General features: G+C 47.4%; 1 protein-coding gene across 1 annotated transcript in view; it reads right to left on the bottom strand.

The window, feature by feature from the left end:
* The window catches only part of LOC139259736 (von Willebrand factor D and EGF domain-containing protein), a 446188-nt gene that overhangs the window by 267224 nt on the left and 151349 nt on the right, over positions 1-27615 (bottom strand). The window contains exons 6-7 of the mRNA XM_070875369.1: positions 9024-9113; positions 3473-3617 (exon numbers count right to left, since the gene is read on the bottom strand). Coding sequence (XP_070731470.1) covers positions 3473-3617; positions 9024-9113 — 235 coding nt within the window. The remainder of the gene's footprint in view (positions 1-3472; positions 3618-9023; positions 9114-27615) is intronic.

Raw genomic sequence — 27615 nt, 5'->3', positions numbered from 1 at the left:
GTTACGTGGATAGACTAGAGAGGGTGGGATTGTTCTTCTTGGACCAGAGGAGGCTAAGAGGAGATTTGTTAGAGGTGTTTAAAATATCATCATCATAGGCAGTCCCTCGGAATCGAGGAAGACTTGCTTCCACTCTTAGAATGAGTCCTTAGGTGGGTGAACAGTCCAAACAAGAGCCACAATCCTTGCTACAGGTGGGACAGACAGTCATTGAGGGTAAGGGAGGGTAGGACAGGTTTGCCGCATGTTCTTTCCGCTGCCTGCGCTTGTTTTCTGCATGCATTTGGCGATGAGACTTGAGGCGCTCAGCGCCCTCCCGGATGCACTTCCTCCACTTAGGGCCGTCTTTGGCCAGGGACTCCCAGGTGTCGGTGGGGATGTTGCACTTTATCAGGGAGGCTTTGAGGGTGTCCTTGTAACGTTTCCTCTGTCTACCTTTGGCTCGTTTGCCATGAAGGAGTTCCAAGTAGAGCGCTTGCTTTGGGAGTCTCGTGTCTGGCATACAGACTATGTGGTCTGCCCAGCGGAGCTGATCAAGTGTGGTCAGTGCTTCAATGCTGGGGATGTTGGCCTGGTCGAGCAGGCTAATGTTGGTGCATCTGTCCTCCCATGGGATTTGTAGGATCTTTCGGAGGCAAGGAGTTTAAAATAATGAAGGATTTAGATAGACTAAATAAAGAAAAACTGTTTCCAATGGCTGAAGGGTTGATAACGAGAGGGCACAGATTTAAGGAAATTGGCAAAAAAAAAACAGGCGACAAAAGGAGAAACATTTTTACGCAACAAGTGGTTAGGATTTGGAATGGACTGTCCGAGTGATGGGTACAGGTTCAATAGTAACCCCCCCCCCCCCTGGACACTGGATAAATACATGAGGAAAAAAAAAATTGCAGGCATGTGGGGAAAGAACTGGGGAGTGAAACTAACTGGATTGCTCTTCGAAAGAGTCAGCGCAGACTGGATGGGCCGAATGGTCCCCTTCTGCTGTACTATTCGATCATTTTATGATTCTTATACATGTCTCTCCAATTTGGGATATTGCTGTGTGCAAATTGACTGACACATTTCTTGCATTACAACAGTGACTACACTTCAAAAGTAATTCCTTGGCAGTAAAGCTCTTTGGGATGTCGTGAAAAGCTCTATATAAATGCAAGTTCTTTCTTTCTTTCAGGAGAGCAAACTATGTGCACTGTTCCCTGCATTTATGCAGGGAATTTGTCCCAGTCTCTGTAATCCAGCTATTGAAACTTTTATTCTTCGGGCCAGGAAGAGCTAGCTGCTCCTCCAGATCCCAAAAGGGAAGTTTTGGTCTACCCGCAGACCGCTCACTGCCTAGGAACCCCCGTCCCTGTACTTACTTTGCACTCGACAGGTTGCCTCTGGGGCACCCGACCTTCCACCGCTTCCCGCTGGCTTCCCAGCCGTTTTGGTCGGGAAGTCGGCCAGCAGCGTTGATTGCCAAGATTTTTTATGCTTGGATGAGTGTTCATGGATCCAGATTTATATAAACTGCGGCTAAATCTTTGTATCATTGCCCAGTTAGTCATCCATTCAGCAATTCAATCTAAACAATAATAGACCCACTTCTCAAAAGTGTTTGGACATTCAAAACACAAAAACCTGACAGATCATTTATTATATTTAATGTTCTGGGCACCAAAAGTAGAAATTGAGATCAGTCCCAACTCTGATGAAAATTGTAAATTTAATTTCTATGATTGGCTTGGAATTCTACGCAGTGGGATTCAATTAGACATGGTTTGGTACATTGGGATTCTATGCTTGGATTAGATGCTGATTCAGCAAGAGTTGGCAATAGTCATGCAGTGTTATTAATGTATTTCAAATTTTACTCTGCTCTACTTTATATTAAAAGGAAGAGATGTCAAGGTTAGATATCACAGATATGATTGCAAATCATTCTTTTTAACCCTAGCAACTTATTTTTATTTTGGTTTTGAAAAGCAAACTGTACTGTGGTGGATAACCTGATAGCACAGGAACAGGATTTACTGGAGTTTGCTATTTCTGGCGGAGATGCAGAATGAGCCTATTTGTAATACACAATTTGAAGTAAACAATATTTTCTGCTTTTTAGGCCATAATGCTTGTGTTTATTTTCTGGTACAAATTAAGTCGGTGATCTCAGCGTATTGTTTGTAAATGAGAACTGATACATAAATGTTCTTGAGAAATACCACTGTGAGCTTTGGCTTTTACAACACAAAACTTTACTGGCTTTAGTAAAAGTCAAACTACTTGCCATTAAATGGTATAAATTAATCTATCGAAACAAACATTATCGTTTCATTGTGAAAAATCTAATTCCAATATCCATGTCTAAATTGCTAAGTGATTTAAAAAAAATACTTTGCATAAGTGTGACATATCAAAGGCCTAGTTTGGCTTTATTTACGATTTCTTTTAATGGAGTTTTTCGAAATAAATATAAATCAGAAAAGGGCAATCAGATATCTATTATTCATTGTCATAAGTAGTTCTGCATATAAACTAAAGCCATAGGGAAAAACGAACAACAAAAACCATTATACCAAATTAAAGGAATCGGGGATGAATGAACTGATTCGGTACGACATTGGCTGGGGGACATGAACAGATTACTTGCTCACTATCTTGTTCAAACATTGCTACATTGCACAAGGTCCCTAAAGGACGGAGCCTGGAAATTATCCTGTGCAATGATCAGTTATGAATGCTTCACGTCTTCATATAAAATGACACTATCCATTATTTTAACAAATGGGTTAGCCTATTTATTTCAAACCAACAGATCCAAGAGTTTTCCTATGAACATGTTAAGCATTTGTATGCCATAATTTCCAGACCAGAGCAGATAACGTTGCAGTCCATTCTCTGTTATCAGAGAGATAGACGATGCATGCTGCTAAGTATTACATTATTTTCATACAGCCTTAAGATACATTAATCCAAAAGAACTTCTATATCGGATTAAAATAAATGGGTTTTCACATGCATGTCGGAAAATCTTTTCACAACGTCTTCAGAGTAAGCAAAGGAGCTTTAAAAATCTTAAATAGTGACACACAGATGATACAACGCTTAAATTGCATATCTCATGGATAATGAAGATCTGCTCAAAAATATTCTGGTTGTATCTTGTCTTCCATTTTTAGATAACTTTTTTTAGTTTATTATCAAAGGGAATGAGTGAACCATTTCTGCCGAGGGCAGGCTAAAGCTAGGTAACATCAGAGCGAAAGAACAAATGAAGTAATGCATGCGAGAGTGCGTTGCTTAATGAGAAGGCTTAATATAAAACATTTTTTTTTTATTGTAAAATTTTGGGTAGGCAGCCTCTGGTTATTGTTTCTTTGTGGGTTTATTTTAAATTAGAAGACATGTTCCAATTAGTTGCTTAGCCACTGTTTATAGCACATGATATACAAATATACAATCTGTGAGATTCATTCACAAGCTTAAGTCTTACCTGAGTCATTGGTGGTTAGCTGCAAGGTTATTTTACAATTGTTTAGATTCTGACTATCTTCCAGACAAGATATAGGGATAGTGCTTTGGATCAACAAAGAATGCTCCTTTCCATCTTCTGCGATTTGCAAAGACTCTGGCTCAAACTGAAAGAAAGAGATTTCAAGAGGCAACCTTTAGCATCCAGAAAAAAATGGTTCATCTTAAATATTATAAATCATTGCAGTTATAAAGGTCGCCAGTTAATTACTTCCCAGTTAATTAATTCCCAGTTAATAAAATTCTCCTAACCTGTGACTTTGTTCTAGTTACCAACTCACTAACCTGTGTAAAATTTTTCCTGATTAACTTTATCAAAACCTCTTAGAATTTTGATTCCCTCCATTAGTTCTCTTAATTTTCATTGTTTTAATGAATAGAGTCCCAATTTCTCCTCGTAACTAAAGCCTCTCAACTATGATATCATCTTAGTCAATCTTTTCTATCATCATCATCATCATCATCATCATAGGCAGTCCCTTGGAATCGAGGAAGACTTGCTTCCACTCCTGAAGTGAGTTCTTTGGTGGCTGGACAGTCCAATACGAGAGTCACAGACTCTGTCACAGGTGGGACAGACAGTCATTGAAGGAAGGAGTGGGTGGGACTGATTTGCCGCACGCTCCTTCCGCTGCCTGCGCTTGACCTCTGCACTCTCTGAACGTACAGAAGACACCTCAAGTCGCTGGAGATATATCACCAACGATGTCTCCGCAAGGACCTGCAAATCCCCTGGGAGGACAGGTGCACCAACATCAGTGTCCTCTTCCAGGCTAACATCCCCAGCATTGAAGTGCTGACCACACTCGATCAGCTTCACTGGGCAGGCCACATAGTTTGCATGCCAGACATGAAACTCCAAAAGCAAGTGCTCTATGTGGAGCTCCTTCACAGCAAATGAGCCAAAGGTGGGCAGCAGAAACGTTACAAGGACACTCTCAAAGCCTCCCTGATAAAGTGCGACATCACCACTGACACCTGGGATCCCTGGCCAAAGACCGCCCTAAGTGGAGAAAGTGCATCTGGGAGGGTGTTGAGCACTTCGAGTCTCAACGCCGAAAGCGTGCAGAGGTCAAGCGCAGGCAATCTTTTCTATACCCTCTCCATGGCCCTGATCCTTCCTAATGTAAAGTGACCAAAAGTGAACTCAATATTCAAATTGTAGCTTAATTTGTCGAGGTTTAGGATACCTCCTTTGCTTTTGTATTGTATGCCCCTATTTATAAAATGTAGACTGTAAATGGGACAGTCAATATGTTTCTGAAATGAGAACATTGAAGGATATAATGAGAAGACAGGAGGTGGGGGTTGATATTTGAAATGGGTTGGACTTGTTGGGCCTAATAGCCTTTGCTTGTTCGTAAAAATTATTTCTTCGGATTATTTTCTATTAATCATTACAGTTGATTTTGAGTCTTGAGGAACATACTGATAAACTAGAGAATAGTTAAGTTTTGCCAACACTCACAGATACCTCAATCCTTATGTTTGCATCTGCTCATAAGCAATGACTCCAGCTTGTCAGTGAGTACCCTTTCCCGTAATGTTCTACGGTGTATAATTATATATGACTTTCACTGCAGTTACCAACCAGCAAGCATTGAGAAAAAATACTGTGGCCTGTTCACAATGAAACCATGTGCAGACATCATATACACTTCTTGTATAACTCCCCCAACCCCTCCTCCCATGTAAATATTTGAAAAAAAACACTGGAGAAAATACACTAAAAAGCATCACTTGCATGCAATTTTAAATTTCTCATCCGAGTTTCCAAATCCCTCCATGGCCTTGCCCCTCCCTATCTGTGACCTCCTCCAACCCCACAACCCTCGGAGATCTTCCCCGATTTTCATCACTCCAACACTGGCGGCTGGGCTTTCTGCTGCCTGGGCCTTAAACTCTGGAATTCCCTTCTTAAACCTCTCTGCCTCGCTCTCTCTCCTCCTTTAAGACATTCCTTAAAATCTACCTCTTTGACCAAGCTTTTGGTCATCTGTCCTAATATTTTCTTAGGTGTCAAGTTTTGATTGCAAACACACCTGTGAAGCGTCTTGATACATTTTATTACATTAAAGGCACTATATAAATGCAAGTTGTTGTATTGTTATTGAATGCCCGACCATAAACAGTTGTGGCAGTAGAATTCATAATAGCTCTTAAAGGGGATGTGGATAAATATTTGAATAATTAAAATCATAAATGTATGGAGAATGGGAAAGAAGAGACGGCTGAAATTGCCCACCACCCGAAAGGAGGCACACCTACTGTTTTCGATGTGTTCTGGCTGCCCCATGCATTTCATTCAGCATTGTAGAATTTACCAATATTTCGCAAAGATTCCTTGTACCTTTTCCCCTGCAGAGGAGAAGAATCCCTTTCTGGACTTTTAAAATGGAAGTAAAAACTTTGGGACACAAATGAGTTTAAAGGGGCAGACGTGGCCTGCAGGGGATAAAAGGGGATGCATTCATGGAGACCCCCTCCTCCCCAGTGTTTGGACTCATAGGAAAGAAAATTTAATTTGGAACTCGATGAACATTTTTGATATCCTAGGAAAAACTCTGAGGAAGATACCTAAGAGCTGTACAAGTTTAAGATCTCTAAAGGAATATTTTGGAAGAGACTGCCAGAACAGAGAGTGGAACTTCACTCAGGAATTGGGTATTGGAGCTAATTTACTTTGTCTGGGAGAATGAGTCGATCGATAACTAACAAGAACTGTGAGACATAAAAATTCACTCCCTAGGACATAAACGCATCAAGAGCTATCAAGCTAATCACCGGAGACCATTGTTGGCATGCATGTGCAAATAGGCCCATAGAAATCACGGGCATAGCCCAACGGCCCAAGAGTTTAAACACTGCTTCAACAATGCAACTAGTGATTTTCCACATTAACACATCATAATCAAATTACTGCTGAATGAGCCCGACAAATTCTGACAAAGAGAGCTCAAAACGAATGAGCAGTTCCGTTGAAACAAAGAGCTGAGCCAGATTTGGCAGGAGGTAAGGAAGCCTTTTTGGGTTTATCTATTCCCAGTTTTACAAGAAAAAGAACACAAGCAGCCGGAGGTGGGGAGTGAAGAAATGGAGTAGTGGAGAAAACGATAAGAAATCATCAAGGACCGACCGAGCACGAGGCCCACGAAACGGAAGGTTGTCAGCAACCAAATTGACAACCCGGGCCACCACAACCAGCGAAACAACCAACCGAAAACAACTCAGCAAAAAACAAAAAATCGTCATTTTTTTCCACTCTATAATCTACTTCTGAATGACCAACGGGTGAGAAATTACCAAAAAGGACGAACTAAAACTATTCCTAACCAAAAAAAGTGGGTACTTACCCCATATATCCAAAATGCAACTTACCGCATCAACGGACTCACCCCAACTGAAGATTATGCAGCCCAAATTCCTCTCTCCGTCCAGGGTACGGCTCGCCTCGAAGGCCAAGTGCAGTGAACCCCGAAACCGCGATTCACCGGCAACTGTCAAAAGGGATTGGTGAGCATAGCCCCTGAACCCCCAGAGCTATAACTTAGTTGGTTAGGGGAATTGGGAGGGGGAGGCTGGGATAACTTGTGTAAATGTATCTGCATTCTCCTCTTTACCCCATTTAGAGTTTAAGCTGTATTCTTTTCCCCAAAGGCTGTATGTTGACAATTTATTCAATGTGTATTGGTATCACTATTCAGTGTGTGTTATTAAAGTTGTGCCTTTTACTTCCTTTTAAACACAATAAAGCCATACCTGCTTCCTACCTTGAAACAAATTGTCTGTCCAAGTCTGTCACCGTCCATTCATTATTCCAGAGTCTAGAACCAAGGGTGTGGGAGCGATTCGAAACCGCTCATATAAGGCCAGAAGGGAAAGCTGACCCCCCGAAAAACCACCCCTTACAGCATTTCAGTGATTTTTTTCAAGCAGGACCGAAGTGGCCTTACTATGGGGGTTGAAATGGGGGTGGAACGGAGTGGCCAAGACGGTCAGTCCTCAGCACCGCGCTGATGACGTCATCACGCTGGCACGTCACAATGTCTCTCCCCTTCAGTTAAAGGGGACAGTCGCTGCAAACCTGCAGCCAATTTAGTGACAAACATTGGACCGCCAGGGAGGGTTTCGGCCGGGCCAGTGGCCTGGCACACAAGAGGGGGTGACAGGCTGCCTGTGGGCAGCCCGGCCGAACCCACAGCCAACACATGGTGACTGCGGCACTGCGCCCTCCCCTTTCAGGGCGACCGGGCCACCATGCCACAGACACCAAAAGCTGTTGGGGGCACTGATCGGCGGCAGGGCAATATCGGGAAAGGGGCAATTTCCCGAGGGGCAATTTCATGCGAGGGTCCCCGCCAGTCGGTAAGGGGTTAACGCGTGCACACCGCAGCGGGAAAACAGGCGGAGCCGTCCCGGGCATCACTATAAAACTCACAAAGGACAATTTCCAAAATGGCGGCCCCTCCGCGGAGAGTTGGTGCCTGTTCTGCGCCAGCCCGTGGCCGCTGCTTTCAGGCGGAGAGAGGTTTTATTCGAAGGGACTAAGTGAACAGCTCTATCAGTGAGCCAGCATGGGTGAAATAGGCCAAATAGCCTCCTTTTATGCTGTGAAGTTTTATAATTCTATAGATCTTGCCTGCTTCAATGGCCTTCCCTGGTCACTTGTTCTAGAATTCTACTGACCCCTGATCACTCTCAAATTACTAATTTTTGCCTTATGTTCCTTTATACTTGAACCCTTCACCACAGCAAATGATTTTCCTGGATTAATTTTGGCAATTCCCTTCATAATCGTTACATCAATTATGTCAACTTGAAGTCTCCTCTTTACAATGTTAAACAACTCCCTTAACATTTTCGCATGACTTAAATTTCTGTTACCCAGAATAACCTATATTACAGACCGCTATATACTCTCAAGAGCAATAAGGAGAGATTCTCCTATGTGTCCAGCTACATTGGGCTGGCTAAGTACAGCAAAGATCGAAAAATGGAACAAAAATCAGACAAGTTCCTTTGTAGGCGTGTCCTTTGATCTCCCGTATTTCTCAATATTTGCGACATCCAGGTGATACATTGTGCCTGGATGCAGACCCAGTAATATTTTCCCTGTTATTGTTTTATTCCTTAAGTAAACTATTGGTTAGAAATTACCTTTCCACTGTCCCCCCACCCTGCCACCCCCCCAAAAAAAAAGTTGAATAGGATAAAGCAAAATTTTACTGAAATGATTTTCCCTCAAAAATTGAAGGTGTTGAATCATGTCACTGGGTGGTATAGAACTGTACACACCTTCATCCTATACAAACTTCCCTTATGCTACTTACACAATAAGAGCTGCTCTCTATCTTCTCCAACTGATATCAGCACATAATATCACAGATATTTCCTCTGTATCCACTCTTGGTTAGAATTTGGCTTACAGCACCTTTCACATTTGATAATAATGTGAGTGTAATAAAAGTTACTCAGTTTTTGCAGTAATACAAAGAGAACATTTTTTCATTCACCTTAATTCCAGCAAAGAATGGCTCACTATCCCTGGAGAGACTGCGTATATCTGGAGAATCCCGCGAGAAGGTTGATACACTACAGTAAACCTGGAGGGAGAAAAAGCATAAGTAGCAGTAAACCCTGACTTCCGTTAGTCTTCCGAGCAAACATTTTAAGTTGATGCTATTTGGGATGATACCATGATCTGCTTAGAAGGCGGCCATTCAGCCCATCATGCCGATGCTCATAAAAATTATAAGCACTGATCCCCACTGGGAGCACCAGATGGCACAATCACTCTTATTGTTATAACCTGGGCTGTTTTCCAAAACTCTTAACTCATGTTCTCCACTAAATGCAGCTTCTATTGGCAAGCTAGCATGCCCTATGAACCAAAACTTGACATTGTATGCAAAATATCTGGGCGAGCAGACCACACAGTAAACAATGAACCATTTAATGGGGTTAAGTTTCGGGCTGCGCCATGAGTCACGCCTGATTTCCACGCTCAAAACCGCGCCTAAAACTTACCTCGGTATTCTCCCCGCTGCTGGAACGTTCCAGGTACTTGGCGCAGCGCAGCACAAGCTGTGGGGGGGCGGAGCCAGGTCCCGGCGCTGAAAACAGTGCCGGGACCTCTGCACATGCGCGCTAGAGTGTACGCGCATGTGCAGTAGCTCCAGGTGCCCGAGGCTGTGTGGGAGGGGCCCGAAGCACGCCATCCCTAGCCCTGGCTGAATGGGCTCACTGGGGTGGCGAAGATTGGACTGGACCTCCCTTCTCTTGAGCTCCTGCTCCGGCTCCCACCACTCCCCCCCCCCCCCCCACCGTCGTTCAGCTCCTGCTCCCTCCGGCTCTCTCCCGCCCCCCCCCCACCCCGGTTCAGCTCCCGTTTCCGGACCGGTCCGCTCCTGCTCCCCCCCATTCAACTTCTGCTCCCACCACGCCTTCGGCAGGGCCCACCCGCCCGGCATTTTGCTGGGGGCGGGCCCCGCCCGAAGTCTTCGGCCCGGCTTCCTCTCATCGGCCGGGTCTGTTCAGCCTCCTCCCCTCCCTCTCTCTCCTCTCCCTCCCCTCCCTCCCTCTCCTCTCCCCCTCCCTCCCTCTCCCTCTCCTCTCCCTCCCTCTCCTCTCCCCCTCCTCTCCCCCTCTCCTCTATCCCCTCCCTCCCTCCCCTCTCTCCCCCCTCTCCTTCCTCCCCCTCCCCTTTCCTCCCCCCTTCCTCCTCCCCTCCCCTCGCTGTCAGAAACACAGAGAGTCACTGACAGACAGAGAGAGAGAGACACTGACAGACAGAGAGAGAGAGACACTGACAGACAAGAGAGAGAGAGGCACTGGAGGGGCCCCATCCCAGCACGCTGTTGGAGGGCTCCCGGTGCTACAGGCGGTGAGTAGAAACTTAATTTTTTATTTATTGATTTTTTAATTATTTTTTTTTATTCTTTATTTTTTTTAATTTTTTGATTGATTTATTGGTTGATTTATTGATTTATTTATCATTTATTATTGATGATGGCTCTTTATTTGTAAAAGTGACGTGTTTCATGTTTGTAAACTTCCCTTCCTCACCGCCCCCCCACCCCCCATCTCTCTTCCTTACGCCTGATTTTCTAAGTGTAGGCAAGGTTTTTCTGAGCGTACAAAAATCTACACTTACTCCATTCTAAGTTAGTTTGGAGTAAGTTTTCGCTGCCTAAACTTGCAAAACAGGCGTAAGTGGCCGGACACGCCCCCTTTTGAAAAAAAACATCTGTTCTAAAATGAAACTATTCTAACTCACGAGAACTGGAGCAAACTAAATGCCGAGAATTGCCATTTCTAAGATACTCCATTCTAAACTAGTTGCTCCAAAAAAATAGGAGCAACTCAGGCTGAAACTTGACCCCATAGTATTGGGTTATATACTGGAAATAGCACAAGAAGTCGTCCAACCAACCAACAAAAAAAAACTGCATGGACAGGCGATGTAGCATGAATAAACTGCTCAGTAGGTTGATTAGGAAGTAAAATTTTAATGAAGCAAAAATAGATCAGTAGATTGATAGCAATAAACAATGTAACTTTTTCAGGTGCATTAATCTGTTCTTGGGGCCTAATATAAGGAATCACTTTGAGATTTTTATCCTTGGTCAAGGGGAGAGGGGCGGGTGGGCGGGAGTCATATTTACCTTGGGCAGTAAGCCAACGGAGCAGATTGCCTGGCTGTTACAGGAGCCGCCCGAGTTTTTAATTTCCGTCCATTTCCATTATGCGGTATATCCAAGGTCTCCGTCAATCTTCCATCAAAGTTACACTGGCCAAATGGGAGAAACCCCAAAGAAATTCCCAGCATAAAAATTATGAAGGAGTCAGCACTCATGTCATCAAGGTATGAATTGTGCTCTGCCCTACGTCCGATCAGGAGCATCCTCCCCAGTAGAAAATACAAACTCAGGCATAGCTGTTGAAGGAGTTGGAAGACAACAGTTGATACTTCTTTTCAATAAAGTTGCGTTTAGGAGCTCTATCTGTAGATATATGCAAGTTACAAACGGAGAAAACTATGGCTGGGGGAAGCTTCTGACTGATCAAGGAGAGAGATATGATAGAATTATTGGATCTTACAGCACAGAAGGGGCCATTTGTCTTATCGTGGCTGTGCCAATTCTATGAAAGAGCTATCCCAATTTAATCCCCATAACCCTGCAAATTAGTCCTCTACAGTACATGTCCAACTGTAGGCAGAATTTTTATGAGAGACAGCAGAACGATAGATAAAAATGAACCAATACCATATCTAACAAAGAGAAAGAATGAGGTATTAAACCTTAAAATTATATCAGTTGCTTCACTGGTTCAGATATAAGGGTCAGAAAAGTTAAAAGAATATAGTAACCATATTCTGGTTTAATCTCAGCAAACATTTGTGCAATTGTCCACTATAAGTTCAGTGGAAGGTCCACCGAAAAATTGAGTGCTTGCATAAATCCCTGTGACCTTGCCATTCATTAATCTGGCCGGCCTGTTCATTTCATTTTATTCATAAAAATTGAACAAAGCATGCATAGTGCCAAGTACTTCATATTGACAGGCAGTTACGTCAGATTAGAACTGAAATGTTAGTGGGGTCATCACTTCCATCACACCTGATTCAGCTGCTCTGCTGCTGTCAGTGTACCACTGATAGTTGGTCAGCTTCACCTTCTGTCTGAAAGTTAAGATCAGGTCTGACTCAAAGTAAACACATACCATAAATCTCTCCTGAACAATGCATAAGGAGTTCCTCCTTGTCTGACTTTAACAGCCATTTACAACGAGGTTAATAAGCCCTTACAACATAAAAGCATAAGAAATAGGAGCAGGAGTAGGTGAATCGCTCCTTCGAGCCTGTTGTTCTATTCAATAAGATCATGACAGATCTAAATAAGGTGTTTTTTTCCTCTTTTTCTCTGCTTTCATGATTTATGTTTCAGGTATTTCAGTCAATAGGAGGAATCTTGAAAGAACTGCATGATCATCCAAACCCGGGCCCCAGGGGCAAACAGATAGCATTCCAACCCACTATTTTACCATGTCTCTTTAAGCAGTATTTTTAAAACAATAGTTATTACTGAACCACAGATCCAAAATGTTTGAACTAGTTCTGTGACCAGCTGTAAAACTGAATACCTCAGTATTTAGATCTATAGAAGTCCAACATTTAAATCTAACCTGCGGATTCTAATGGCAGACTTTATTTAATGATTTGCGCATCCTCTATCCATGATGTCACGGTTATTATATTTGCAGCCACCAGCATCAGCATCAATTGTTGAGAAGTTAATTTCTTAGGTGAATTATATCAAACTGCACAGTATTCATTGAATCTTTGGAGGATTATGTCAGTAATAAGTCTCATTCCTTTCCTGCATTGTGTCAATGTGGCAAAAAACTAATTTTCATGGGATCAATTCATGTTGAAGTAATACGATTCAAATACTGTACTCATTGAAATCTAGCATAAAACAAACAAGGCTGAACCACAATAAATGTCAGAACCACAAAATGCAAGGCTGCGAATAAAGCTAGTTTGTTTTGCATATATTTATTGGGATCCATAATGGACTTAAATGCATAAGTAGCCACTATGAGGGACCCAGTTTCATTTAGATATACATGTAAAATTATGTTTTTTCCTCCCATGGTAGAACTCCCATAGCAATTCACTGGCATCCAGATTTATCCACGTCTCAATGTTTTAGATGAGGTATCCCTGAATGAAACCCCCATGGGTATTTGTGTTCAGTATTTTGTGAAAGAGTCAAGCAGATGCAAAAGAACACATGCATATGTTGTGAGAGAAGTCTAAAGTGATTTGCAGTTGCATTGTGTATAATGATACACTGGGCCAATTCAATAACTGACTTTTATGCTGCAATCTACAATAAGTCTTTTTGATTTAACTATTCGATTATAAATAAAAATAGAATTGACATGGAGTCTGTCAATACGAATTCTATTATATCCAATTAATTAGGATAGATGAAAAATTGCTTCCAACCAGAAGTTACAGGAATTATGGGCCCAAGTTTCAGCCTCAGTTGCTCCTAATTTTTTGGAGCAGCTGGTGTAGAACGGAGTATCTTAGAAATTCAAATTCTCGGCATTTAGTTTGCTCCAGTTCTAGTCAGTTAGAACAGTTTCACTTTGGAACAGAATTTTTTTTTCAAAAGGGGGCGTGTCCGGCCACTTACGCCTGTTTTCAAAGTTTCGGCAGTGAAAACTTATTCCAAACTAACTTAGAATGGAGTAAGTGAAGATTTTTGTATGCTCGAAAAAACCTTGTCTACACTTTAGAAAATCAGGCGTAGGTTACAAATCAGGCGTAGGGAATGGGGGGGGCGGGGGTTTAAAGTGAAGTTTACAAACATTAAACACTTCAGTTTTACAAATAAAGAGCCATCATCAATAATAAATGATAAAAACATCAATAAATCAACCAAAAAAAATTTATAAGAAATAATTGTTTTTAAAAATCAATAAATAAAACATTTTCTACTTACCGACTGCAGCACCGGGAGCCCTCCAACAGCGTGCTGGGATGTCCCCCCCCCGCCCCAGTGTGTCTCTGTCAGTGTCTCTATCTCTCTGTCTGTCTGTCTGTGTGTCTCTCTCACTCTCTGTCTGTCAGTATCTGTGTTTCTGACAGCAAGGGGAGGGGGAGGAGTGGAGTAGAGGGAGAGAGGGAAGGGGGAGGGATGGGGAGAAGGGGGAGGGAAGGAGGACGGGGGAGGGGGGGGAGGAGAAGGGGGGAAGGGGAAGGGAAGGGGGGAAAGGGGAAGGGAAGGGGGAAAGGGGAAGAGAAGGGGGGAAAGGGGAAGGGAAGGGGGAAGGATAAGGGGGGAAAGGAGAAGGGGGGAAAGGAGGAGAAGGGGGAGAAAGGAGAAGGGGGGAAAGGAGAAGGGGGAAAAGGAGAAGGGGGGGAAGGAGAAGGGGGGGAAGGAGAAGGCGGGGGGGGAGGCTGAATGGGCTGGGCCGGGCCGGTCCGGGCCCAAGACTTCAGGCAGGGCCCGTCCCCAGCACCAGATTCACAGGTAGGTGACGTTGGGTCGGGTCGGGTCCAGGTCCGGGGTCGGGAGCGAGGGTCGGGTCGGGGGGGGGGCGGGGGGGCGGAGGGAGGTCGGTCCGGTTCGGGTCGGAGGGAGGGAGGGAGGGAGAGGGAGGTCAGGTCGGGTGGGGGGGGGGGAGCGCGGGTCGGGTCGGGGTCCGGTCCGGGGGCAGGGGGGGAAGCGGGAGTCGAGTCAGGTCAGGAGGAAGCAGGAGCTGGGCGTGGGAGGGGCAGCCTAATGCACACAGCCCCAGAGAGGCCATTCAGCCAGGGCTAGGGGCTGCGTGCTTCGGGCCACTCCCACACAGTTTTGGGCACCTGGAGCTACTGCACATGTGTGCCCATTGTAGCACGCATGTGCAGAGGTCCCAGCACTGTTTTCAGCGCAGGGACCTAGCTCCGCCCCCAACTGCTCGTGCTGCGCCGCGCCTGACTCAAGAGGACCAGCAGGGAGCCGGAGAATCCGTAATTTTTTTTTAGGCACACTTTGTGGCGCGAAAAATGGGCGACCAGGTCAGGGCTGCGCCGTTCTAGGCGCGGCCCGGAACTTGGGCCCATTATTACTAATGACTTAAGCCTTTGCACATGGCACATTTGTGATTCCTAGCACTATTTTAAGCACAAAGCTCTTTATGGACTTTATACTTGCAAAGTATTCATTAAGTATGATACTGCAGAAATGGTAACTGCTTATCACTAAACTAAAAATATCTATTAAACCAATTATTAAAGGTCGGAAGGGAATTCAAGTAATTTAAATAAGCCTGCCATTTCCCAGTATTTTGAATCCTTAAATTTCTGGTATAAATTCATCAATCTCATTCTCCAAGGTAGTGCAGGTTGGAAACAGGATTACAACACTGTAGCACTGATTCTCCAACCCACACTCCACTTAGGTGTGGCTCTATGCTCAGACCACAGGATCGGTGCATTTACCCGTACATCACAAGCGTTGTTCCCTCTAAGCTGCATGGCTGCACGACTGTCTGCCAGTTCCGCACAGCCCGGCACCGGCTTTTCAAATGTGAAATTTCGCGCATGTGCAAAAATTTTAATGGATCGCACAGTCTGTTAAAGGGACCGTACACCCAAACCAAAATTAAGGGGAACATTGATCATAAGGTTGGTTTGGTTGAAGGAGGCCCTTAAACCCATTTGATTCATCTTTTCTGAATGTGACCGTACAATCAGATTTTATTACTGCCTATTATAGAATGAAACAAAGTATAGGTAGAGATAGTTAAAAAAAAACTCAACGGGAAACTGAAACTTCTGTAGTCTTCCAAACTGAGCAAACGTTTGCAGTCGAAACACTGTTGTGAAGAAAATAAGTTAAATAAGTCAACTGGTACAAGCCAAGCCAATATCTACATGAATACATTCATGGAAACAAGATCCAGGGACATTCGATCCCCTGAATAGCAGCAGGTCGGATATGGAAGCTGTTCTGAAAGGCAGAGCGGAGAGTGGCACTAGTTTTTCGATTGAGATGCTCTTGAGTCTGTTAAAGGTTTTGTTTTCAGGATTATGGGGCACCATCTAGTTCCATAGTGGTTGTATAAATAATTTAACAAATCAGATTCAGAAAGCAGAGAGTACCATTCCATGTCTACAATAGCACACATTTTGCCAGCAAACGCCCTCAATTGTCATGCCACAATCTTTCATTAAAAGTGATGGAATGTTGGGTATAGCTGTACTTAAATTAACGACAAGTCCCTGTTCCACTGCACTTTCAGTGTAACTACATCTCATAGGTCTATATTCAGAGCTGTTTTTGAGTTCTCAGCTTTTTTGAGGTTGCTGGTCACCTTTTTCTAGTATTTCTAGTATTCCATTGGTATCAAGACAAATTGTAGAGATAAAAAAATAATCAAATGCTGGAAATCTATTATAAAAACAGAAAATGCTAGAAATGCATAACAGGTCACATCTTAAAGAAAAAGACAGACTGAAGTGTTGACGGATGTATTATGTATATATTTATGAACTATATGCCGCAGCGTTCCAATATAGTAAAGTGGTCATGTCTTTAAGGGAAGGTGCTGAGGGTTGTAGGGGAGGACGAAAACCCCCTCATTTTACCCAGAAGGAAAAGGGCTGTGGGATCAGTCTGTGCTGTGAATTGAAACCGATGGAAGGAAAACTTTGGGACACAAATGGAGACCCCCCCCCCCAGTGTTTGGACTCATAGGTAAGGGAATTTAATTTGGAACTATCTACCAGAAAGTTTGAAATCCTAAAGTGCACATGGAAGAAACTACGAACTTTAATCGAATTTTGGATTTTTTTAAAGGTCTGCAAGAAAAGGGGTGGAGTCAATATCAAAAGGGCCAGTTTGGACATTGGAACTAATCAAATTGTCTGGGAACTGTATACCCTCGAAACTTGCCCCTTGAAAACAATAGCATTTAAACAATGCCACATACATATTCCAACACCTTTTTCATCAGGCATAGAAATATCTGGCTCAGGCCAGACTAGCACAATGGCTACAGGAGGCCAATGCAATCAACACCCACTCAAACCTTGAGTAGGTTAAGATCAGTGGGAAAAAAACCTAAAAACCTCAAACTGCTGCATTTTTCAAAATCAAAAGTCCACCAATGAGAAGAATCGACTTCAGCAGGAGAGGCGGACTGGATAATCTGGCTATAAAAAAGGGGTTTCTGACGTAGTGAAATAGAGGAGTGATGATTTTCCCTGCCCTCGTGATTCAACAACCACAACCACAGGCCTCTCGACACTGAAGGAAAACCAGTGTCCGAAGACACCAAAGATAGAAGAAACAAACCACCAGACTGCGGAAGGCACAGTAGTGAGTATAACCTCTGGTCCCCAGAACTCCCAACTCAGTTAGGCCAGGAAAGGTGGGAGGTTGGGCATTGTACTGCTAAACTGGTGTAAAGATTTTCGTTGTGTCCGTTTAGTGGGATTTAGGGGGATTGTTTTGTTGGTGTATTGCTGTTTGTTGAGTTACACCTTGCCAAATAAATTGGAAGCCTAAAGTTCCTCTTGGAATCACCTTGTCTCAGTTCTATTGTATTACATCTCCTGATCGTGAGTCTTATGTCAGAACCGTGTAAGGGAAGCTAGGAGCGCCTCGAAAACGCTCAACTGTGTGTCACAGGCTAGGGAAGAAGGGGTTAGGAGTGTTTGACACTCACAGATGCCTCACAGGCTAGGCATAAGCTGTGGGGACGCACGAGTCTCAAAACCCCCTTCATAAGCTGTGGACACAGTCGCTCCAGGGGTGCTCTTGCAGCACTCAGGGTACCTCACAGGCCAGGCATAAGCTGTGAGGGCAGAAGCCCAGAGAGAGACACCCAAGGCACAACAACAACCCTGTGAAAAACCCCTTACAGAACATGGCGACCACGAAGGGACTTAAGCAAACAGGAGATGTTAATATAACAGATGAGGTGATAAGAGAGGAAACTAAAATGGAGGAGAGAATTTCCTCATACATTTTTGGCAAGGTGAACCTCACCAAACCTTGGGTACAAGCCCTCACTCGGGCAGAGCGCCCAGTGGATGCTGCTGCCCAGTGGACAGCAGGGAAGGACCACAACCACAAGGTGGAAAAGGCCATCTGGCTTATCTGCTTCACCCGTCAAGTCCGAAAGCTCGATCAGCGGGTGAAGGACTTGGAACAGAGTCTTCAGAAATCAGAGGAGCTCTCTGCTATCCGGGTTGTGGTTGGGGACAACCTGCTGGCTGAATTAGCTGGGGAGCAGCAAAGGAACCGGCAGTTGGAGGAGACCTTCCGAAATAGCCGGGACTATCTTCAGTGTCAGGTCACTGAGGCCAAGGGTAGTGAGGGGTCCCTCCGGGAACAGAATTCTCGGCACACCCAGAAAATTTGGGAACTGGAGAATAAATTAAAAGACGTACAGGCAGCCTATAAAGTGGCCAGTAGCAGTGAGTTTGCAGATCACGGTCCCTGCCAGGAGAGGATTAAAACTCTCACCCACGCTCTATCCCAGGCAAAGGGGATGGTCGCCCTGATAGGACCTGGAGGGTCCACAGGGGACAAAGGAGAGTATTGGGGGGTAGAGGAGAATCCAAAGGCAAGAGACGCCCGACCATCTCCTGAGGCACCGGTGGTTTGTCCGGTGGGGTACCAGGAGGGGCGGGGCACGCAGGTAGTAGCATACCCAGGGCTGGGGGCAGGACCAATGTCCCGCTCGGCAGCAGGGATGTGAGGCTCCAGCCGAGGGTCAGTTAAGGGCTGGATCAGGCGACCAGGCACTGTCTGCTGCACCGGGTATGGTGGGACAGCCGGAGGTAGAGGGACCAGCGCAGAAAGATCCTGAACCAGGGCGGATGTGCCCGGTCAGGCAGCGCAAGTACGGTCCTCCACAGGGACGTGGCCAAGGTCGGGGAGCGCTGGAGAGCGACTTTATTATTCCCCATGGAGTTCAATCACTCAGGGCCACGGTGGCCCATTTGGCCAAACTCACTCGCAGTGGGGACCCGTCTATCCACTTCATGGAGGTGATGCAGGCAGGGGAAATTAATGGGTGCGACGAGGAAGAGACAGCCAAGCTGCTGCTCTTCTCTCTGGACAGCAAATTGTACCAGGCCCTACCGGCAGAATGCCGGAGGGGGCAGCGCACATTTACTGAGGTCCAGAGGGCCGTCCTTGAGGCTATGGGCTTCGATGATGGCAGTCCTTTCGAACGGGTCGAAAGGACAAGGCAGCTCGCAGGGGAAACCCCGCAGGCGTTTGCGGACAGGCTGTGGGTGGTATACCTCGACCGGGCGAATCTTTCCGCGGTACAGACTGGCCGCTGGCTGAGGATGCTGGTGGCAAACTGCTTGCCCCGGCTCAAGGCCAGGGCAGAACTGTGGTTCGATTCCCGGGACCCCAACCTCACCGAGGAAGCAGTGGTCAGGCAACTGGCACTGGTCCAACGGAATGGAGGAGGGGAGGAGGAGAAAACCTCCAAAGGTCGGGTAAATGAAGTAAAACCCAACTCGATTCCCAAAGGGGAATGGCACCAGGAGGGTGGCCGCTCGTCTGATAAGGAGGGAGTGTGCTACGGGTGCGGGAAAGCTGGGCATTTTAAAAGGGATTGCAGGAGCCCAGTAAAGAGATATGGGGGGAGAAGTCCTTCAGGAGCCGCCCAGAGTGGGGGAAGTGGAGGGAGCTCCTCACCATCCCTTGATGAGATAGTAGCTGCAGTGAGGACAACTCTGGAGGGGACTGGGAAGGTAGCCACAGCAACAGGCAGGGAAGCACCAGCAACCCTGCCAGTACAGAGGCCGTGACTAGCCCAGACCCAGCCTGCATACCTGTGCCCACTAGAATATGACCCCTGGGGACGACCCTGGGTCAAGATGGAGGTTGAGGGTGTATTGGGTACCTACCTTTTGGACACTGGTGCTTCCAGCACGATAGTCCATTCGGAGGACCTCGCAACCTCACCTCTATCAAACGGGGTGCCGTATCAACTAGTTGGGTTCACAGGTAATGAGAAGGCTGGGTTTTTCTCAGTCCCGCTCGCGGTTCATTTAGGAGCACTCCAAACACAATGGAAGTGCGTCCTAATGAACTGGGAGCAGGTGGGAAAAGGGATTTTGGGGGCTGATTTTATCATCGCTCGCCAGATCCTAGTAGACTTGAGGAATCACTGTCTATGGGGCACAGTGAGCACGGGAGCAGAGGGAGAAGTCATGGTGATTGATAAGAAACAGGGAAAGGGGACTCTGTGTACAATGAAGCCAAAAGGGGGTTACGACCTGGAGATTCTGGTCTGTAACACCCCGGCCGAGTACCGGGCCTATGTGCAAGCAAATCTTGCAGCATTTGCCACCCATAAACACGACTGTGGGAGAGTCACAGAAGTGGAGGTTAGAATAGATGGGGATCCCATGTCCCGCCCGCAAAAGCAGTATGGCTTTCCCCGAGAGGCAGAAGCAGACTTGGAGACAGCTTTAAGCTTGCTTGTCGAGCAGGGTGTTTTGAGACCCATAGCCACCCATGTCAACTCCCCGCTTTGGCCGGTTAGGAAACCGGACAATTCTTGGAGGGCTACGGTGGATTATAGGGTGCTCAATAAAAACATCCCAGCTTGTGCCCCCACAGTAGCGGCAGTTGCGGATCTGATAGGGGAAATCCCTGCATCCACAACCACGTTCACAGTATCCAACGGGTTCTGGTCTATCCCTGTACGGAGGGAAGACCAGTACAAGTTTGCCTTCACCTTCCGGGAACAGCAGTACACATGGAGCTGCCTCCCAAAGGGCTTTCATAATAGTCCCAGCATCTTTCACCAATGCATGGCGAACTGCTTAAAAGGCTTCAGCCAACCACACCAACTGGTCCAGTATGTGGACGACCTGTTGTTGTTCACAGACAGCAGTGAGGAACACGGTCCACTGCTGGCCGAATTGCTGGTCTTACTGAAGGAAGGGGGTTTTAAAGTTAACCCCAAGAAAGCCCAGATAGGTCTAGGAGAGGTAAAATTCCTGGGCCTGACGATAAGGGCAGGAGAAAGGGCCATTGATGAGGCTAGAAGAAAGGCAGTGCAGGAACTCCCTGTCCCTAGGGATGTGTCGGGGGTAATGTCTTTCCTGGGAATCAACGGCTACTGTAGGGACTTCATCGAGGACTATGCAGCCACTGCCGCCCCTCTGCTCAGACTCCTACATAAGGGGGTCGAGTGGGAATGGGACGAGGGCTGTGACGCAGCATTTGTCCATCTTAAGAGAACTGCAGGTAGCATCAGCCCTAGGGGCAATTGATGGGGGGGAGGAATTCTTCCTGGAGGTGGCAGCCAGTGGTGACAGCTTAAGTGCAGTGTTGCTCCAGGAGCGAAACGGTCAGCTGAGACCAGTGGTGTACTCTCCAGGGTCCTCACGGAGGTAGAAAAGGGATATTCCAATTGTGAGAGGCACTTGCTTGCCACCCACTGGGCAGTAAAGAGAGCTCAGATCTTTACCGGAATATCCCCCATTACACTCCTCACCCATCATACCCCGACGCAGATGCTGTTGGACGGGAGGATTAAGGACGGGACAGTGAGCAGTGCTAGAATCACTCGCTGGACTCTCCTCCTCTCCCAAATGACTTTAAAGGTCAAGGGCCTCTGCGAGCCCAGGCTCGCAGCAAATTTAATCTATCCAGGGCAGCCGCATCGATGCTCTGTGGAGGGAGTATGGGACATTAACTTTGGATTTCGGGCAGGGATACACCCCACAGGCCGCGAGATCTACGTTGATGGCTCCAGTTCAGTGTCCGCGGGTACAAGACTCACGGGCTGCGGAGTTTGGGATCCCAAGGCAGGAATTGCCTTGGTTCTTAAACTTCCATGCACCCTGAGCGCCCAGCAGGCGGAACTCTCGGCGGTGATGTATGTGGTCACACACCCCGAGGAATTCCCTACCCCATACACGATTTGCTCGGACAGCATGTTCACTTGCAATTCGTGTACAGAGTATCTGCCGATTTGGTCACGCCGGGGGTACACCTCTGCGGATGGGAAGCCCCTTGTGACCAAACCCCTGCTAGAAAAGATCGTGGCTGCAGTGGGAGAAACCGGGGATGTATATATCCATAAGGTAAAGGCCCAATCCAAAACTGAGCCACGGGGGGAAGGTAACCAGCAGGCAGACCTGCTGGCAAGGGAAGGTGCTCACACAGGTCGCCCATGGGACCCATACGAGACAGGCAGGATAGCAGCAGCAAGAAGCAAGCCAGGGACACAAGGGAGCGTAGGGGCGGCTGCGGCCCCGGACCTTAAAGTAGTCCAGATGCAGGATCCGATCCTGAAGGCTGCCTTGGCTGCTATCAAAAGGGGGGAAAAGGCGGAGGGCCCATACAGTGCTGTAGATATTGCTGTGCGGGAAGGCATGTTGTTTAAAGGGGACAAATGGGTAGTGCCGCCACAACACCGGAGGGAATTCCTTCAGCTGGCCCATGAGGGTCCAGGTGCGGGACACCCTGGGCCGGAATCTACCTGGCAACGGGTAGAAAAGGCAGGGTGGTGGCCAGACCTCCGGGAAGACGTCCGCAACTTCTGTGCGGGCTGTCTGGTTTGCGCTGCAAACAACCCAGACCCTCAGAAAAGGAAGGCGTCTATGGGACACGTCAGGCGGGTAGAGGGACCATGGCAGTCGATCCAGATCGACTACATCGGACCCCCACCAGCCGCCCAGGGAGGTTATAAATACTGCCTCGTCCTGGTGGATGTGTTTTCCAAGTGGGTGGAAGCCTTCCCTTGCCGAACAGCTACCGCGGTGGGGACTGCATAAATCCTGGTGAGGGAGGTGTTCTCTCGGTGGGGTCTACCTCAAATCGTGGAGTCCGACCGGGGAAGCCACTTCACCGGCCAGGTGATGCAGGCCATCCTAAAGGTGCTGGGGATAAGAGCCAAATGGCATGTCGCCTACAACCCTCAGTCCTCAGGCCCCGTAGAACGCCTGAACCGGACCCTAAAGGAAAGGCTGCGCAAGGAGACGGGAGACTCACCGAACAAGTGGGTGGAGGTCTTACCGTTGGTCCTCATGGGAATCCGGGCCAGTCAGTCAAAGAGCACAGGGTACTCACCCCATGAGCTGATGACGGGCCGGATCATGAGAACCCCAGTGCATGTGCTGGCGCCGGTTCTCACGAAGGGCAGCTCCGAGAGGTGAACCGGGACCGGTTTGTCAGGAACCTGTTTGAACACCTCAAACAGATTCACTGGCAGGCTGCTAGTAACATGGGCAGACAGCATCAGAGTAACCGATTGCTGCTAGAACCCAGCAAACACCACGAATGGGAGATAGGGGACCAGGTCATGGTGAGGAACTATACTCGGGTCGGGGTTTTTGATGCATTATATATGGGACCATACAGCATAGTCGACAAGGCTAGCCCTATGGTCTATGCGGTTCGACTGCCTCGCCGGGTGAAGTGGTATCACATTAATCAGTGTAAATTGTTTGACCCCAAAAGAGGTAAAAAACAGAGGGGACGAGCAAGGGAAGGGAATCAGGCACTGGGGGAAGAACAGGCCCCGGTGGATTTGGAGGCTCCGGAGGAGGCAGCGGGCCCCGAAGCTCTACAGCCGGGGCTGGTTCATTGCTCCTGTAAGGCTATCCCACCACTGGGTAGAGGTTCCCAGCCCACTAACAGAAGTAGGGAGAAAGGCTCTACCATTAGCAAGGTTCAAGGGGAAGCTGAACCTCCCATGGTGGATCAGCTGGGGCTAGCCCAAGAGGTGGAGGAGATGGCACTGCAGCCCATAACGTGGGACTCTGCACCGACAGTAAGGAGGAGTAACAGAGTGCCACAGCCCAGGACGCCGTGGTCCCCTGTTTACTTAGCCTCCCGCCCCAGACTGATACGGCGAAAGACAACAGGGAGGGTGCTCTGTTGCACTAGTAAGGGTCTCCCACCGATTATCCGGGGCTCGGGAGGGCCTTGGAGGGCAGCACAAGACTCATTAAGGGGGACCAAACGAGCCCCTCAGCGGAGGACATCCTGGTCCCCAGGGTACGGTCAGCCAAGTGGTCGACGACGCCTGTACAGTGACAGGATATAGCCTGGCCACCCGGGGACGGGTGGCGGTGTATATATTTTCCCTTCCTGTTTTGTTACTTTGTGTTGTGAGTATATGTGTTTAGGTAAGGCAGTGACGGTTGGATACAGCATTTTTGTGTTTGGAACATGTTAAGTGGGCCGAGCCTGGAGAGGTCTCTCAAGGCAAGGCCATGTTCTTCTTGCCTTTCAGATGTCAACACCTCCCTACTGGACGTTAGTGATGCTGGTATCGCTAAGGATCTGCACCGGGCACCGAGGGGACACCGAGGACTCCCTGGTTTTCGGATGCTCCGGGGGCAAAGCGCCGACAGTGACCACAGGAGAAGGGACTCCGGCGGCGGATGGCCGGGTCACCTACTCCCACAAGGGGAAATGGCCTGGGTGGTTGGGATCGAATTCCACCAAGTACTCCAACCATAAGGACTTTACCTACGGAGAGGCCTCCGTCCACTGCCCAGAGATCACTGTGGCCACTTCCAGAGTGAGAGTGACAGAAGGCAGGAAGGTATGCCTAACTTGCCAAGGGGACATACCTCTGGGACGGTGGTGGTGGCTCAGAAAGCTCAAGGGGGACATGGGAGACCGACACTCGGACTGGGAACGTCTGGATAATGATACCTACCGAACCATCATGGGGTCATCTGGCGGGGTCACGGTGTGCTGGGAGAAATGGTGGGCGTAAGACCAAGGAATTTATTTGTGTATGTGGAGATCCACTCGCGTGTGTTCAGAGGGGGTCTCCATTGCTTTTTATAGGTGGTGGCAGGATGTCGGGGATGGGGTGGTATGGGATCGCAGCGGGGAGGCGTGTGTGACCCCCAATCCCCGGGTACCAGTAAACGCCACCGAACTTGTCGTTCGGGAAAGAAAACCCCCACCCACGGCCAAGCCCACCATCCCACACGAGTGCCCGACAACAACCAGGGGGCCGGGGAATGGTTTAGTGTTGGTCCCTACCGAGAAACTACTTTATCAGGGGGTACACTACGCAGTGGCATCAGTGGTGCTAAATCTGACAGAAGTCCGCCTACCTACGTGGTGTCCCCGGGAAACCGAGCTGTTATACCAGGCTCTGCTGCGGGAGATGTTCCGGAAGTTCAATGAACTGGGCTTTGGGGATGTGAGAGTGGCAGACTTGTAGAAACAGTGGGATAGGGCCGAACCGGGCAGGCAGAAGCGTGGCACTTTAAATTACATTCTTACAGGGTTTAACACCGGGGCGTCCGCCATAAACAGTTTGGATAACATGCAGCTGGCCCTCCAGATGGGTTAAAGAATCAGCTGCGCAAAGTCCTGGGGGACGAGAATACCGTAGTGGGATCCGCGCTCCACGAAGAGGTGGCAATGACAGTTCACTTAAAGGAGATTATCTCTCAATTGGAGGCGCAGGCCAGGGCTGTAAACGCCTTGATTCGGGAGGATAGAAACGCCTCCGATCAAGCCGCCCAAAATGAGGTGTGCGTGCTCTATGGGGCCTGGTTGCTGGGAGAGGGACGGAGTAACCTCGAGGATCTGAGACAGGGACAGGTCCCCTCCTGGATCAGCAACCAGCACTTAGCAGCACTACACCCTTACGATAATGTTTTGAGTCTTTGCCAACTTCGTGTAGCATCGGAAGCCTACCCGGTACCGGTGGACTGTGGAAAGTCAAATCATACCATCATGGGTGTGGTGGTCAGGATGCCCGTGATGGGGGCGTCCCCACGACCAGCACCCTTGTACCGAGTGGAGAATGTGGGAGTCATTCGTGGAGGGGTGCATGTTCGATTCCAAGAGGTCCCACCTTATGTCACAATGTGGGAGCACACTGTGACAGGTACAGACCTCTCGGGTTGTCGGAGCAGGGGAGCACAGGTAATCCTGTGCCCCCAGCACTTGAACGCTTTTGCAAGACCACAATGCGGGTTCAGCACTGCTGGGGCAGAGCCTATCAATTGCACAATGGAGGTAATGGCCCCTAACCACATGCCTCCACAGGTAGCATATGTAGGCGGTGGGACATATTGTGTCACCACAAGTGCCCAACGGTATGAACACGGACCGGGAAGGTGGTGTCCAATACTGTACAGCAGCTTTTGCTTTAAACCCAGGGCAGAGGTTCAAGTGGCACACACCAGAATCACACCCATCCCTGAACCTTCCACGATTCACCTCACGGTACAAAACAACCTCAGCCATCTACAACAATATGTCACCCAGTTTGGCTATCCCATTGCCCCACTACCTGAGAAACTTACAGCCCTCCTCCAGGCAGTGGATTTGTCTCAAAAACATTTTTACACCATGGAGCAGAAAACTGAAATTCTAGCAGGGGAGATTGCCCAGATTAAACCCCCAGCATGGTGGGATTTGGGAATACGGGCAGACATACCTGTATGGATCCGGGTGGGATCGCATGCCTTAGTAATCGGCCAACTCCTGATTGTAGCTTATATGCTAGTTACAAGCTGTAAGCTCAGGAGAAAAAAAAAAAGAACGCAGTTCCTCAGGCTACTACACAGCCAGGAGAGCCGTTGCTAAACACTCAAGGTGTGTAAACAAAGCTTGACCGCGACACTTAGGCGGTTTTGTTATTTCCAGGGATGACTGCGTTTTCATACATGGCCCCTGGGGAGTTTGCAGGGCAGGTTTCTTTGTTTTACGTTTGAGACCGAAATGAGACTCAATGTACAATTACTGCTGTAACCTTAAGTACATATATGTATGTTGCTGTCGTGTATTGTAACCTGTTGGATTTCTGTGTTTAGTACCGCGTTAAAGGAATTACGATATATATCGACGGGATCAGTTTAGAGTTAAACTGGGGAAAGTTGGGCAATTTGGGAGACCTAGGATTTTCTCACCGCCCTGAAATTTGACACACTCGAGTGGTGTCTGACTGTGTCAGATGGGGGATTATGTAGGGGAGGACGAAAACCCCCTCATTTTACCCAGAAGGAAAAGGGCTGTGGGATCAGTCTGTGCTGTGAATTGAAACCGATGGAAGGAAAACTTTGGGACACAAATGGAGACCGCCCCCCCCCCCCAGTGTTTGGATTCATAGGAAAGGGAATTTAATTTGGAACTATCTACCAGAAAGTTTGAAATCCTAAAGTGCTCATGGAAGAAACTACGAACTTTAATCGAATTTGGGATTTTTTTAAAGGTCTGCAAGAAAAGGGGTGGAGTCAATATCAAAAGGGCCAGTTTGGACATTGGAACTAATCAAATTGTCTGGGAACTGTATACCCTCGAAACTTGCCCCTTGAAAACATTAGCATTTAAACAATGCCACATACATATTCCAACACCTTTTTCATCAGGCATAGAAATATCTGGCTCAGGCCAGACTAGCACAATGGCTACAGGAGGCCAATGTAATCAACACCCACTCAAACCTTGAGTAGGTTAAGATCAGTGGGAAAAAAACCTAAAAACCTCAAACTGCTGCATTTTTCAAAATCAAAAGTCCACCAATGAGAAGAATCGACTTCAGCAGGAGAGGCGGACTGGATAATCAGGCTATAAAAAA

This window comes from Pristiophorus japonicus, chromosome 3 (genome assembly GCF_044704955.1).
Source record: "Pristiophorus japonicus isolate sPriJap1 chromosome 3, sPriJap1.hap1, whole genome shotgun sequence".
Lineage (NCBI taxonomy): Eukaryota > Metazoa > Chordata > Chondrichthyes > Pristiophoridae > Pristiophorus > Pristiophorus japonicus.
Note: the sequence above shows the minus strand (reverse complement) of the source record. Positions and strands in the feature narration are given on the sequence as shown.